Genomic DNA, 16,236 nt, shown 5'->3' on the forward strand with positions numbered 1-16,236 from the left:
CATGCCTGCTGGGACAGCCCCTATAGGGGTGGACAAGTTTTTTTCGCCAAGTGCCTATCCTATTGGGAGGAGCATATAACCCTGTAGTCTATGATTAAGCAGAGCTGCGTCTGTCGAACTTCAGAGACAAGGATTTTACGGTAAGTTCTTAACAAAAATCCAGTTTTTGTATAGCTTAGTGTAGCATCACCTATAGCAGTTCCTATAAGCCAGGCAAACCTAGCCTACTGGAACTTGGCTGCCACCAGGAAAGCCATGTTCACTGACCTGGAAGTTTAGGGGCTAAAAGAAAGTACAAAGTTCAGTTGTCCGCAAGGGATGGTTGAGAATGGTGTCATGCAGGAATATAGTCAGACATGCAGATGGATCAGTTGCAGGCAGAGACATGGTCAGCATATGGGCAAGGAATGGTTCAGGAAACAGACAGAAATGTGGTCAAGAACGGGGAAAATCAGGAACACTGGTTCTATCTACATTAGTCTGGCGACGCAGTGACTGGCTGCTCTATTAGGGCTTGTTCATACATGAGGTTTGGGGGGGGGGGGGGGCAGCAGAACCTTGCAGTTGAGCTGTGGTTTTACACCCCTCAACCAGTACCCCCTTTTAGCTGCAGTGGCCAAGGGGTGTATATCTACTTTGGCTTTGATGCTTTTGCTTAGCAGCTATGGCACAAATCGTCATCCATTGAAGTGAATAGGGTTGCTTGTGTGGGGTCCAGAGGGGTTAAAGCAGATGGTGAGGAGGTGTTACAATGCCTCCTCACTGCCTGTCAAATGCTCTCTGAAGAGCGACCCAAACACGGATGGCTCTTCAGAGAGCATCGTACATGTGAGCATAATGACTGCTGTGGTGGTGGTCAGGGACACTGACTGGTGACAGTCTTGTTTCTCTTTTGAAGAATCGGCTTGCGGTGCCAAAATCCTGAATCCCTGGACAGGTAAGTTTATATTAAATGTCAGCAGCTACAGTATTTGTAGAATTTAATAATCACGTATAAAACAATTTGGATCAAACTCCATGTTCATTGTTGACTATGTCCGTAAAGCGATAGCCTAGTGCATTTAAACTCAGACATCATATATTGTCTTAAACCAGTCCTTAGGTGGCTGCATTAGTTTTTTCTTTTTTCATTCTTTACAGACCAGAAGGGGCAAAATTAGAAATTTGTTAGACTCTTCATACTCTTTATTGGGAGACCGTATACAAAGGAGCCCTTATTCCCATGTTCTGACTGCTTTATATTTATATAAATAATCGAACATGGTATGTAACCATGCTTAGAGTTTCTGCTCTTGTTCACAGATTGGAAATGAAGGTTTAGCTGCAGAACTTGCTGAAGATACAGAGGAAGCACTGAAAGAATTTGACTTCCTTGTGACGGCAGAGGATGGAGAAGGAGCAGGTGAAGCCAGAAGTTCAGGAGATGGCACTGAGTGGGGTAAGAGCAGCAGTCAATCCTTCATTTTAATTTAATAAAACTGATTGACACCCGTTGCTATTCAAAGAATTTGCCAAATACTAGATGCTAAATGCTAGATGAAGGAAGTCTGCAAAAAGTCTTATACTGACTCACAATAAAAGCTGGCTGCTCTACACTACAGGATGTTAGCCAAAGCAAAGGTGCAACCCAGGTGTAAATGTGCATAATTGGTCATTGTCACCCTATGTGCTAGGTAAATACTGCATAATAGGATTGCTGCTGGCCCAGTGGTATCAGCATTTACATACCTTTTTCTAAGTCGTGGTGATTACGGTTTTGTCCTTGTATGTATCGACTAATGCTATAGTATACAGAAAAATGTAATCCTATCAAAGTAATCTGATCATTTCAGTATTACAATGCATGGCGGTGTTGCTGCTTAGAAAAATTTATTGCATTTCTCCACTCTAGTAGATTTTTGTTTACTGAAAGTGATTGTAAACGATCACCTTTTAAAACTAACCATTGCGTTTAAAATAGTAATAAAAGGAAAAAACATTTGTAAAGCTATAAAAAACAATTGCCTTTTTTTTTTCTTTTTTTTAACCTTTTTTATAAATGATTACATTTCCTTTTGTTCTCAACTGCAGAGGAGCTGGAGGGAGGAGACGCAGCAGTAGTACACTGAGCTTGCCAGTGAATGGCTGTGCAGTGGGGGGATTGTCAGGACAAGTCTAATCATTGGAGTAGAGTACACAGAGTTCCCAGATCTAGAGAACTGACCACAGTGTGGTCAGTTTTTTAATAGGAAATCCGAGGGGCCTGCAGGACACCAGGGATTTCACTTAAAGGAAGCAAATACAAATCAACAAGAATACTTTTTTATACAAGTACATGGTACAGCAGGAACATATCAGGAATATGAAGTGTTGGGCTACCGAACGCTTGAATGACTTGGCTGTGCTTACTGCTTCTGCCTTCCAGCAGATTCAATTCTTAATAAAAGTGGTAATACATTACTTTCTAGGTGGGTAGCCATATTTGCTCATTGCATGCTCAAGTCCTGCTTTCTCTTTCATTTATTGATGGGCACAGCTCCTCATCTTCTTGATTACGTGGGTTATGCTGCCCCTTACAGGAGTAGGACACTAGGCAGGAAAGAATTTGACTACGCCTATGTGAGTATAGTCCCACTCTCTGCTATAGGTACTCAGTTTTTTTTGTTCTGCTTAGTCCGGACTAAGGACCTAGTTCCTTGCTGGGATCTCTGGTCTTGTTGTTTTATTTATTTTTTTTTTAATTGAATTTTTCCTCTCTTTATTATTTTGTTCCTGTTAAAAATCTACACTCAATTGGACTGGATAATCTAGATCCAGAGGGCCCCCTAAGTCTGGCCAGCGACCGCAGCTCCGCACTAGGTCAGCCGCGACATAGTCCCAGGGGCTGGCCTGCGAGTTAAACGTCTCACGAGGGCGCATACAACTTGGCTTCAGCCTGAGTCGCAGCTTTCCTCCTGGCCGACAGCACCCACATTACGATGGAGCGGTGGTCTGTCTGGAGCAGTGCCCACCCTGTTGCTGGTGTGGTAAGTACTTGTATCCCCTCTAACCCTGGAGGGTTTTTGGGTGGACGTGGGCCCATCCCTGGGATTGTTGGACCTCCTTCCCAGACAGCGCCCCCACCTTCTCGGTGGTCTTCTGCAGGCCTTTGTCACCCCCCCCCCACACGGTGGACATACCTTTTTTAAGCTTGTCTGGGTGTTGAGCTGGCGATGGGGGTGGGTGGGGAGCATCCCGAACTCTGGGAGGGGACTGGGCCTGATGGGGGGCGCCTGCCAGGGCCTTCCTTCCTGTTGGGATTGTTTTCGAGCTCCTGGGATCCCCCCGGGAACCGGGTGGTGCCGTGCAGGGCTGCCATTTTCTTTTAGCTTTTTATGCTACAGATCGGCGGCAATGTTTGTGTAGCCTCAGCTACGATTTTCTTGTGATTTCCCATTGAAAATAGCGGCGGCCAGGTTTTTAAAGCCGGATTGGCGGTGATTCGGCCTCTAGTGCTGATCCCTGGATTTTTCTCTTTCTGATCGCTGCATGGTGTGCAGCTAGTTCGATGCTCGAAGAGCCTGATTGGTGGTGGTGAGTTTGTGGGGTTCTCTCTCCCTCTCTGCTGTAGCAGCGGTAGTGCTCTGTGCTGGGCCTTGTGGTGCTAACAGCGCGGTGGCGTGTCCCTTGCAGTGTGATGTACTTTTTTTTTTTTTTTTTTTTGTGGGTTCCCCTCTCCATGAATGGGAGTCCCTGGAGCATATTTCACCACCTCCATTCCCTCTGAGGCTGCTGGGCCCTCTGGGTCCCAACAACTGAGTGCACTGATGGCAGTCCAGGAGTCCTTGGTGTCTAAGATAGATTTGGTTCCGGGTTGAATGAAGCCACCGTAATTCCGCTTGAAGGGTTCCCAGTCTTTACAGATCCAGCTGATTGGAGGTTGGAGCCCTTGACTCGCCATATGTTCACTGTGGCTGTTTCGGCTCTTAGGCCGGTATTTACTATTGCCCTGGTGTCGCAAGCTATGACAGAGTAGGCAAAACTTCTACACCGGGACCAGGAAGGAGAACAGCTCCTCCCTGCCTTTGATGAGCTGGCGGATCAATTGGTCAAAGGGTTACAGTTTGTCTGTGACGCCTCTTTGGATGCAGCTGCCTTGATTTTTAGACTGTCTGTCTCCGCAGTGGTCCTGCAGCGTATTATCTGACTGAAATGCTGGTCTGCGGATGAGGCTTCAAAGAAGGCCTTATCCAATCTTTTATTTGAGGGAGATCTCCTGTTTGGGGCTTCCTTGGATGATATAATCAAAGGCCTCACAGGGAAAAAGAGTACTCTTCCACAGGATTCAGAGGGTAAGGAGCCCCGTCAGACGGAGGGCCTATCTTTTCTCCTCACAAGAGGCCTTTTTGTCCCTCAGGGTCTCAAGACAAGGGTTCCCGCTGGGTGCTCTAGGAGGACCTGGTCTGGCAAGCCACGAGCGGGTTCTGCAAGACCTGCGGACAAGACTTCCTCTGCATGAAGGGCGTCCTTACCCGTGTCTGGGGTTGGGAAACGTCTTATTGGTTTCTGGATCCATAGACCTCCCTGTTACAGGACAAGTGGGTCCACTAAGTCATTCGCTCCGTCTACAAGATCGAGTTTTGATCTTATCCTCCGGAAAGATTCTACCCTTCCAACCTGCACTGGTCCCCAGATCGCTTAAGGGAAATCTTTGGGACAGTGCAAGACTTGTTACTTCAAGGGGTGATCTGGTTCCGACATCAGATCGTTTTCAAGGTTTTTACTCAAACCTGTTTAAATTTCCCAGGAAGGAAGGCAAGGTACGTCCATATCTGGACCGCAAGGTCCTAAACTGCTTTGCACTGGTACAGAAGGCTCAAATGGAGTCCATTCGCATGGTAGTGGTTAGGGCTGGGCGATAAAACGATACCGATATGTATCGCGATAGTCCCGTGATCGATAGCAATAAAAGACTTTGAACAATAAAACGAAAAGTCCGCTCCCGACGGGTTTAAGCTTTAAAAATGGCGCCGCCCGTCGCATACATGTCACCGCGCACGCGCCGCCGCCGCTCGGGAGAGGCCGGGAATAGCCGAAATTACACGAGTGGTGGCGGCGCGTGCGCAATGACGTGGCGGCGCCATTTTTAAAATGAAGGCGCCTCTGGAACAGGTAAGTGAAACAGCTTCACTACCTGCCATTATGCAGGGCTGCGGGCACACTACAAGGGATGCAGTGCTGCGGGCATGGTCTACCTGTACCATGCCCACAGCACTGCATCTCCTGTAGTATGCCCACAACCCCGGATCCTCTTGTACCATGCCAGTACCCTGCATTCTCCTGTACCATGCCAGTACCCTGCATTCTCCTGTACCATGCCAGTACCCTGCATTCTCCTGTACCATGCCAGTACCCTGCATTCTCCTGTACCATGCCAGTACCCTGCATTCTCCTGTACCATGCCAGTGCCCTGCATTCTCCTGCACCATGCCAGTGCCCTGCATTCTCCTGCACCATGCCAGTGCCCTGCATTCTCCTGCACCATGCCAGTGCCCTGCATTCTCCTGCACCATGCCAGTGCCCTGCATTCTCCTGCACCATGCCAGCCGCCCTGCATTCTCCTGCACCATGCCAGCCGCCCTGCATTCTCCTGCACCATGCCAGCCGCCCTGCATTCTCCTGCACCATGCCAGCCGCCCTGCATTCTCCTGCACCATGCCCGCCGCCCTGCATTCTCACCCTAGGGTACTTATTTTAAATGGGTAATAAAAAATATCAATAATTATCGATATCGACCGATATGAAACACTGATATCGTGATACAGTTTTCAGCCATATCGCCCAGCCCTAGTAGTGGTGTCCCTACACCAGGGGAATTTCCTCACTTCCATCAACATCGAGGACGCCTACCTTCACATCCCAATATGTGCCGACCACCAGCGCTTCCACCGCTTTGTTGTGGGCAAGGAGCATTATTAGTTTGTGGCGTTACCTTTTGATCTCGCCTACGCTCCTCAGGCTTCACAAAAGTGTTGGCCCCAGTGCTAGCATTGTTGCGTCAGCAGGGGATCGCTGTACTGGGGTACCTGGACAATCTGCTTTTGCGAGGAGAGTCTCCGACTGCTCTGTTGGACAACTTGCAGATTACTCTGTGGACTCGGAGTGGGTTCGGTTGGATTCTGAATCTTCCGAAGTCTGCTCTAGTTCCGTCCACCAGTCTGGACTATCTGGGTCTGACTCTGGACTCTGCCTCAGCCAGGGTGTTTCTTCCTCTGTAAAAACTCCAGAAATTGCTATTCAGCTTCTGCTGTCCAGCAGACGGTCATCTTTCATGCAGGTGCTGGGCCTGATGTCTACCTTTTTGAGGCGGTTCCGTTTGCACAGTTCCACACAAGATCTCTGCAAAAAGAGTTCCTGGTGAAATTGAACAAGAATCCTCAGTCTCTAGACAATCTGATCCTGTAGAGCCGTAGTACGACAGGGTCCTTGGTTTGGTGGCTTCATTCTCTGGCACTTTGTCAGGGAAAATCTTTTCTTCCCCTGTAGTGGACGGTCGTCACCACGAATGCCAGCCTGTGCAGGTGGAGTGGCGTCCTCGGCACAGATTGTGCTCAGATGGTCTGGACTCGGGAAGAGTCCAGGCTATTGATCAATGTATTGGAACTTCGAGCGATCAGACTTTGGATCATTAGACTGTTCGTCTTCAGAGGTATCCGGTACATATTCAATCGGACAATGCCGTGGCTTATGTCAATAACCAAGGGGGCACAAGACGTGCCCTGGCGGCTCGTAAAGTAGCCAGTATTCTAAGCTGGGCAGAACGTATCCTCCCAGCCCTCTCTGCTGTGCACATTCCAGGAGTTGAAAATTGGCAAGCGGATTACCTCAGTCGACAGGCGGTGGACTAGGGGGAATGGTCACTTCATCTTGAGGTGTTTGATCAGTTGCGTCTCCGGTGGGGTTTTCCCAAGGTTGATCTGCTGGCCTCTCGTCTCAACAGGAAAGTAAAGAGATTTGTGGCACAGTCTCGGGATCCCCTAGCTGACGCCACAGATGCCTTAGTGGCTCCTTGGAGTCAATATCGTTTAATTTGCACCTTTTCTCCTCAAACATCTACTGAGACTCCTGCGCAGGATCGAAGCAGAAGGAGTTCCGGTCATTCTAGTGGCTCCAGACTGGCCTCACTGGTCTTGGTACGCTGAACTGGTACAGCTGGTCGTCGATGCTCCTTGGAGACTTCCTCTCAGGAATGATCTGCTGTTTCAAGGGCAACTCTTCCATCCTGCTTTACAGTCGCTGGCCTTAACAGGTTGGCTGTTGAAAGCCAAGTGCTGGAGGATAGAGGATTGTCTGAATCGGTTATTCCTATGCTCTTAAAGGCTAGAAAATCTACCTCTAGGAAGATTTAACATCCCAATTGGAAGACGTACATTGCGTGGTGAGTCTTTTAGGGTTCACCCTCACTCCTTTTCGGTGGCTTAGATCTTGGCTTTCCTCCAACGGGAGGTTGAGCAGCTCCTGGCCTTGAGTACTATTAAGAGCCAGATTTCGGCCTTGGTGGCTTTCTTTCAACGTCCATTGGCCACACATTGCTTGGTGCGTACCTTTTTTATCCAGGGAGTTCGACAGTTGGTTTCTCCAGTGCGGCCTCCATTGCTGCAGAGGGATCTCAATTTGGTGTTTCAGTTCTCTAGAAGCCTCCTTTTGAAAACATTCAGGAGGTTCCCCTGCTTATGTTGTCTCAGAAGGTTGCCTTTTTGGTAGCCATTACTTCTGCGCGCAGGGTGTCGGAGCTGGCGGCGCTGTCCTGTCATTCACCTTACCTGGTGGTTCACAAGGATAAGGTGGTTCTACGTCCGTGTCTGTCATTCCATCCAAAGGTCGTTTCTGATTTCCATTTGAATGAAGACCTTGTGTTGCCTTCCCTGTGTCCCAGGCCTCAGCATCCTAAGCAAATTGCCTTGCTTTCCCTGGATGTGGTTTGGGCAATCAGGGTGTACCTGACAGCTATGGAGTCTTTTAGGAAGTCAGACTCTCACTATTTGTCATGGATGGACCTCAAAAAGGGTTGGCTGCTTCTGCTGCGACCATTTCCAGATGAATCAGACAGTGATTCAAGCTTATTCCATTATGGGACAGGTTCCTCCTTTCCCTGTTGGGGCAAATTCTACTCGGGCGCTTAGTGCTTCCTGGGTCTTCCGTCAGGTGTCAGTGATGCAGGTTTGCAAGGCGGCTACCTGGTTGTCTGTGCACATGTACACAAAGTTTTATAAGGTGGGTGCTTTGACATCTGTGGATGCTTCCTTTGGCCACAAGGTTTTTTAGGCTGCTGTTAGGAGGACTTGGTCCTCTTTGAGGGTGTTTTTACTTTTTCAGGTGAGCTCCAGTTTTATGGTTGAGCTCAATGTTACCTGGTTGGCTATGTTTAGCCTTGGGACGTATTTTTTTCTTGCTGTTTCCACCCTTCATGTTTTGACCCTGCTTTGGGATGTCCCACATAGTCAAGAAGATGAGGAGCTGTGTCCGTCAATAAACAAAAAAGAAAATGGGATTTTGGACTTGCCGTACAATCCATTTCTCCTGAGTTTCATTGACGGACACAACACCCACCCTATATGGAGTTTTTTTTTTTTCTTCTGACACTGCTTTTAACAACAAAAAGTACCTATAGCAGAGAGTGGGAGTATACCCCCTGGGACTGCCCCATAGGCGCAGTCAAGTTCTTTTCTACCTAGTGTCCTACTCCTGTAGGGGGCACCATAACCCATGTAGTCAAGAAGAGGAGGAGCTGTGTTCGTCAATAAACATCAGAGAAATGGATTTTACAGTAAGTCAAAAATCCATTTTTTTCGGCCTTTCGTGAATCTTGCGCTTTATTGCGCCTTCTAAAAATAAAAGTGCAAGTCTGCTCACTCGTTAAAATGGAGTTTACTCCCTGTGTGTCCCAATATGTTATCTCAACAGTTGAAAAAGGCAGTCAATTGGACAGTGTCACTGAAAACTCCCTCTAGTCTAATATCTATATTACAATATCAAAGAGCAAGTATGTTTAAAATAATTACACATTTTAAAAATAAGGCAATCTGTGTTTACTGAAAATACTGTATAATTTCACTTCACCAGAACACTAGAAAATTCAATGTAGTGAGTTAATGGCTCATTTAGGTCTAGATGGCATGAATAAGAAAATTACTTATCTGATCCTCTGTGCAGCTAGACTGGTCCCCTTAGTGCCTTTTTCTCATGCTTTAGCAGTCTAAGGTCCTGACATTAAGACCCATCCATACGTCCATAGTCCTGCTAAATACACAGTGAACCCTTGTAGTGCAAGAGAAGTCCCACTGCGAGGAGGAATTTTCTGATTTTGCATAGTTGGGCTTTAAATCCAACTGTAAGGTACTCAAGTAACATATTTACAGTAATCTGCATGCTTGTAGTTCAGCAACTGTAGGGTTGTACTGCCACCCAGGCATCCCAAGAATGGTGGGAACTGGCTAACAGAAAAACTTGTAAGCCAAGTCCTGTATAACTCCTCCTCCTACCTAGCATGCCTCTGTTTTTGCTAGTGCCCTAGGATGGATACCTTTTCTCGGATTGTTGAAAGTCTAATTTTTGTGTGTTAGCTTTTTTTTTTTACCTGGTGATTTCAAATAAGTTTCCTGTTGCGTCGCTTGAGTGTTTTTTCAGTGACTTCAAGACTTCTTTATACGCTGTAGCAAGAGCTGGTCAATAAATAGCAACTATCTTGATCCGTAATTCCTCAGCACAAGCTTTGAGGACCCTGGTAGCCTAAACGTATGCCTGGAATGTGACCTTCAGGAATTGGACTCTCTATTGTCCATTTTTTTGGTGTTCGCTGCGGATCCCCAGGTGTGATCCTGTCTTTGAAGATGCACTTGAGTAAGGTCAATCAGGCTAAAGCACCAGGCACTACCCTTCCACTGAACTGTTGGGTGCTCTTTGCAGATTTTCCATCACTGCTGGTTTCAATGTGGTGAGAGCTAAGACAGATGAATGCTAATGTCATCCATTAGATGAAGGGATGCAAGCTTTTTCTCACCATTCGGAGAAGAGATCCTTCTGTGACTCGTTATACTGACCTGGTTTTTGTTGATATTACACATTGCTGCGCCTCAGGGAAGGACTGACCGCTTACCTGTGACCGGTCAAGTGACCTGGTTTCTATGCTGGATGACATTGAGTTTGTGCTATGCTTGACTGCATTGTCCTTCTAAAATTATTGCAGTTTTGTACCATTTTAAAATGTTCATAAACTGTGCCCTTAAGGAGATATTCCCGTCAACTCCGGCTAATGACCCAATTTGTTCTTGCGTAGTTAATGCTACATGTGCCATGAATGCAGAAGAGAGCATGAACCCAGAAGGAACCTGGGTGAAGATAGAAGCATCTGAAGCGGGTAAACGCTCGTTGCTTGAGAGCTTTTTCACGCAAGTCTGTCATAATGTGCGAATACGCAGTGCATACTAGCACATTATGACATCAACCTCTTGAGGCTGGTTTAAAAGAAAACAAGAAAAACCCTGTGTTTCTCTGGATTGTAAGCAGGCAGAACACCCCCTGGAATCTTGGGTCCTCCTTTGATGACATGGCAGATTTCTAAAAAGAAATTCCTCCAGACTTTCCTTCCTTGTTTCTGCCCGCAATCAGGTAAAGGTTTTTAGCTATATGGCAAAAAACTCCTGCCCTTTGTTCATTAAGGATGCATTACTGGATCGGGGTGAAACTGATTCTTAAAACAATGTTTGTTTTTTGTTTTTTTTTGTATCAAGGTTTAGGTAGGTTTGCAGAGTTCTTCTTCTTTCGGGTTCAAAGACCCTTACGGATATTACTTGGATCAATCCCTGCTCATCTTCTGGCGTTACCTGCTTCAGTCTGAGTTGAGATATGCCCTCATCCCTTCCTACCCTTATGTTGTCGTTCTCCCTCTGTGATCAGTATGTTCTTTAGGTGGGTACCATTCTCAAGGGTTTCTTGAAGTCCCTGGATAGGATGTGTAAGTGTCACATCCAATATGCAGTATTTTTTTGTTTGTAACTGGCTAACCACCTGTGGCAGATGTGAGTGGCCTTAGGCCTTTGAGGCATCAATCAGACAACTATAGTATATGTGAACCCATAGTATATGTGAACCCTTGCCTTGTAAAACAACCCATTCAGTTTAAGGAATGAAAGGCAAAACATTTATGAGAAAAAGGATTTTCCCAGTGAATGGCTGAGCAGAGTGGGGACGCGTGTCAGCTGAAGTCTTGCCTGTGCTCAGCCGGAAAACTGACCACTGAGATTGATGTGCTCTCATGCCTGGCATGGTCAGTTTGAAATGGGGAAGCAAGGAAACTGCCAGCAACACCGGGGAGTGCACACAAATTAAGTATGTATGCTGTGAGAAAGATATTGACTGATAAAAGCTTATACCTTGATTTACGCTTAGTTTGTAATGATGCAACCCTCTTTACAAAAGAATAGGGGGGGGGGGGGATTAGTAACCCTGTCGTTTTTTTAGGCTGGGTTTATACAGGCTTCAGTTTGTATAAAAGCTGTGTGTAAAGCAAGCTTTGTGGCAGTGCTGACATTCAATTTAAAGTGCGTTTGCATAACAAATTACAAACTATAAAGAGTCCAAGTTCCATGTTATAAATGCTCTGTGCCTTCCATCTGCTGCACGGATAACATCAAGACGATAGCTGAATTCGTCCCGTGTATGAGCATGTTGTCTTCCACAGAAGTTAGTGCAGCCATGATTTGGTTTTTGAGTTCATCTAAGTCAGCGGGTAATGGTGGAACATGAACAATTTTTACATATCCCCACAAGAAGCCACAGGACGATCTTGGTCTGAAGATCTTGGGGAACCAATAGTGTAGTGTCAAGTCTGAGCTACAGTGTTGAGGCAGTGTTTAATTTTGAAGCTGACAAACTTGGTTGTACCAAAGTGGCAGTGCTTTACCTTGCTAAAAAATGGAAGTCTTTACAGTCTACATTAAGGTTTGGGAAAAAAAACAGTTCTTCAGAATTTCAAGATAGGAATGTCCCATAAGTTTCCCTCAAAGGGTCATGAATCTTTAAAGAAAACCGCACAAAACAGATACATTTTTGGTGAATCTCGCTCATGCTGTACAAGTTCATGTGGCTTCTCAAGTCCCTCTATGCAAACATTGTGACGTGTAACTTTATGGCTTGGATAAAACATTTATTCATCACTGAAAATCAACCGCAGTTAGAATGTCGTCTAAGAGCATATGACCGAAATCTAAATGTTTTCTTCTATGATTTACACAAAGAGCTTGTACCAGTTGCAATCGGTATGGCCTTAGAAGCAAGTCACCTTAACACATGCTAAACAGTTATAAAAGGGTTTGCAAGTTCTCGGTTAGAACATCAAGCAGACTTGTGCAGGCTTCACTGAAAAGCCTCTCAAATTGGTTACTCATTCTCCTCTGAAGTGTGTGGTCGCCCTGGACTCTCTTCCACTTAAACACCCTGGTTTATACCAACAACGAATGTTCTTTGCCACTGGTGGATCAATCCTGAAATGTCGAAATGCACGATGCACTGTTATTACGGACTCAGTCTTGCTAAATTGGAGAACACAAAACCCCTTCTGTTGCATTAACGCCATCTTAATGACTGAGTTTAGCATCTATTTGGGTGCTAGTAGTGGGATCTAGTGGCTGTCGTATGAAATTCTAGGCCAAGCCTGTTCAAGTAGTATAGATTTCATCCATTGGTGTATGGTTTTACAGATCTAAGGTTTTCAAATCGGGTCATTCTTTTTGAAACACACTATAGTTCTATGGTTGCAGCATGCACACTTTCATGTTTTACTTTAAGCATTGTAATAGCATTACAAGGAGTTATATTTGAAAATCCAATATAAACCTAAAAAATATTTTTATTAGTACTACCTGCCCTCGGTCAATTTCTATCCATAAATTACTGGAATCCCTCCGGGCTTTTCTACTCATTCCTTTGGTTTACTTTCAATTTCTAAGGACTGCATATCAGATGGTTCCTTACTCTGCAAGCAGTGATTCCAAGCTCTTATTGAAACTCCTCTTCTCTGCACATCTGTAGTTTAGCTGACAGGCTCTGTGAAATGTCTGACCCGGCAGTGGCTCCTCACAGGGCACAGTGACAGTGTCACAGATTTCAAGGAAGTAAATGTGTGGGGATCATCATCAAAGTAAGTTTTTACAAATGTCAAGATCATTCAAATTAATAGGAGTAAACTAGACCTACTTGAAACATGGAACTTTTTTTTCAATTTTGACCATAGGTGCACTTTAAACATGTCTAGCTGACTTTTAACAAAATTTAAAATTGATGCTTAAAGTGTTTGTAAACGATCGCCTTGTAAACAACCCATTCAGTTTTAAATAGAAATAAAAGGCAAAACATTTTTGTAGAGAGATGATTACAAAAAAATATAAATACCTTTTTTCCCTTTTTTATAAGTGGTCACATTCCCTCTGTTCCCAGCTGCATAAGCGCTTGGGGAGGAGAAGCACACTGAGCTTGCCAGTGAATGGCTGTGCAGTGGGGGCATGTCAGGACAAGTCTGATCTTTGGAAGAGAATACACTGAGTTCCCAGCATAGCTAGAGAACTGACCACAAAGTGCTCCCCTGCTTAGTGTGGTCAGTTATTTAAAGGAAGCAATACAAAGAGAACCGGATATTTTCTCATACCCATACATGGTACAGCAGGCACATATCAGGAATATGAATTGTTAGGGTAACAAACGCTTTGAACAAACTGATAGCAGGCTTCAGTTAACACAAAGTGTTTATGGTCTGCACTCCAATTGCAGTTAAAACCCAAATGCGTTTCAACCCTTCCCCACCCTTCTCTCCAAAATTAAAAACAGAGCCAGATATACATCTCAATCTGTTTAAAGTGGATCTAAACCCCATTCGTGAAATTTGACCTGGGCACATATCTGTAGTGTTTTTTCTTGTCTCTCTCCAAAGCTCTAAGTTCCCTCTGTTGGCAGCATGATAACTTCTGACAAGTTCTCCTACACAGCAGATAAAAGCAGCTGGAAATTTGTTTTGGAGTGGGTGCATAGAGGAATATTAGCAGAGAGCCAGTCTATTCACAGCTCTGCATGTTTCTTCTTTCCTCTGCCTATGTGGAGGGGGGGTTGTGTACCTTTCCTCCAATTAGCTTTCACACAGCATATGCCAAGAATCCACACCCATTGCTGGAACAAGAAGAAAAAAAATCTAACATGATCACTTTTTCTTACCAGTGCAGAAAGCTGAAGACAGCAGATATACAAATAATTTATGTAGGGAGATTTGTTTTAACACTGTATCATCTGAGGCTGGTCACTTCACAGGGTGTATATGAGAGTTTACATCCACTTTAAGTGATTCTGTTAAATTTTAAATTTTTAGGTGTATGCTCTAGAAACATTTCTTATTAGTAACTAGTTCGTTTTTTTATTTTATTATGGCAAAGCGTCTCGGATACAACAAGTAAAGTCATCTAAATAAATTTACCAAACTTATCAGGGATACAATAGGCCAACACATAGTCGGCATATACCAAAGACCAGGAACAGACAATGCCAATGAATAAGTTTGCTGACTGTTTGTATGCAGCTTTGCATATACTACAGGATCTAAATAGGCAAAACCCAAGGGGCCTTTAGGCCCAAGAGTAAACATACCTAAAATAATTTCGTGAAATTATAGCTAATTGGGTAAATACAGAAATAAAAGAAAACTGGTATGCTGGCATATCTAACACTAATGCATCATCGTAACTTCTGAGAAGTCTATCGATTTTTCAGATCTACAGCTACAAAAGCTAGGTAGCAAGGGTAAGGCAGGAAAAAGAGAAAGTTTGGGGGGGGTCGAGAGAAGCAAATGGGTCATACTCCCAAAAGGCAAACCGAAGTCCCAATATGAAAATCTGGGCTTCTGCCTGGTTTAACTTAGCGAGGACTCAGAGCGGGCCAAATCCTGCAGATACACTTCCGTACAAGGGGTCTTTCTCTCAAGGGTAGTAGAAATGTGGCCAGGTTTCTGTTCAAATCGACTGAAGTCAAAAGTTTTATAGTAGTCTTCCCCTCCTCCCCAAAAGGTCTCAAAGCAGAGCAGGACCAAAATACGTGGAATATTGTACCGACCTCCGCATTGCACTGCCAACTCGTCGTCAGCGATAGTACTATCCGTCTTGTGAAGTACACAAGGTACTCTGTACCATCAGGATAGAATTTTATACTCTTCTTCCTGATATTGGTTCGCTGTAGAATATTTGTGAGCCAGAAGGAGAATTTTTTCAACTTGTCGTGGTGTAAACTGAGTTTCTAGTAGTAATACCTTACGACCTAAGGCTTCAAAAGGAGTGTAATTATGCGTGGTGTAGTGCGCTTTCTGAAAAGTCTGCTGAAAATGTCTTAAGTTTGTTTAGTGCTCAAGTTATCCAAAGTTGTTATGAAAGCCTGGAGATGGCTGCGAGGAAGGGGAGCCCACCCTGTGGCCAAATGTCCACTAGGGGAGCCCACCCTGTGGCCAAATGTCCACTAGGGGAGCCCACCCTGTGGCCAAATGTCCACTAGGGGAGCCCACCCTGTGGGCACATGTCCACTAGATGAGAGTTCCATAGCTGGTCCAGTCTCTTCACTCTTCTACTGGTAAGTCTGGTTTTCCTATAATGGGAGTCAGAGGGGAGGGTAACAGTGAGAAGTCAGGGGGTGGTCCCTTATCTTGTCTGAGGGCAGAGAAGTAAGCCATGGCGATGCCAAAAAAGGGATGGGAGCATCCTCGATCTCAATTGCCACCCACTGCTTGGAGTCTACATTACAATGCCAATCCACGACCCTAGAGAGATGCACAAACCTGTAATACATGTAAATAGTTAGCCTTTCATCTACATAGTGCAGAATAAGTAAAAGTCAGCAACTGAAATGTGCTGTTTTGCTATCATGTATATAAATACTTTTGTGGCAAAGCCTAATCCCCATTGGGTAGGGTGGGTATGGGGAAAAAATCAAGAGAGCAGCCTAAAAACATCAAACGAGGATATATGTAACCGATCAAAATTAAGAGGTTTGTATAGCAATGCCAGAAGCCTGGCCAACAAGATGGGAGAGCCGGAGCTGCTGATGATTGAGGAGGACTTCGATTTTGTGGGGATAACTGAGACTTGGTTTGACAGCTCTCATGACTGGATGGCGACCATTCAGGGGTATTCCCTTTATCGCAGAGATAGAGAAGGTAAAAAAGGGGGAGGGGTATGTCTGTATATTAATATA

The 16,236-nt window shown here is 45.1% G+C and overlaps 1 protein-coding gene across 4 annotated transcripts in view; it reads left to right on the top strand.

Moving 5' to 3' along the window:
* The window catches only part of STRN3 (striatin 3), a 203,224-nt gene that overhangs the window by 100,818 nt on the left and 86,170 nt on the right, over positions 1-16,236 (top strand). For all 4 annotated transcript variants that reach the window (XM_082275749.1, XM_082275750.1, XM_082275751.1 and 1 more), the window contains exon 7: positions 1,303-1,438. In XM_082275749.1, coding sequence (XP_082131875.1) covers positions 1,303-1,438 — 136 coding nt within the window. The remainder of the gene's footprint in view (positions 1-1,302; positions 1,439-16,236) is intronic.

This window comes from Pelophylax lessonae (genome assembly GCF_965119305.1).
Source record: "Pelophylax lessonae genome assembly, chromosome: 13".
NCBI lineage: Eukaryota > Metazoa > Chordata > Amphibia > Anura > Ranidae > Pelophylax > Pelophylax lessonae.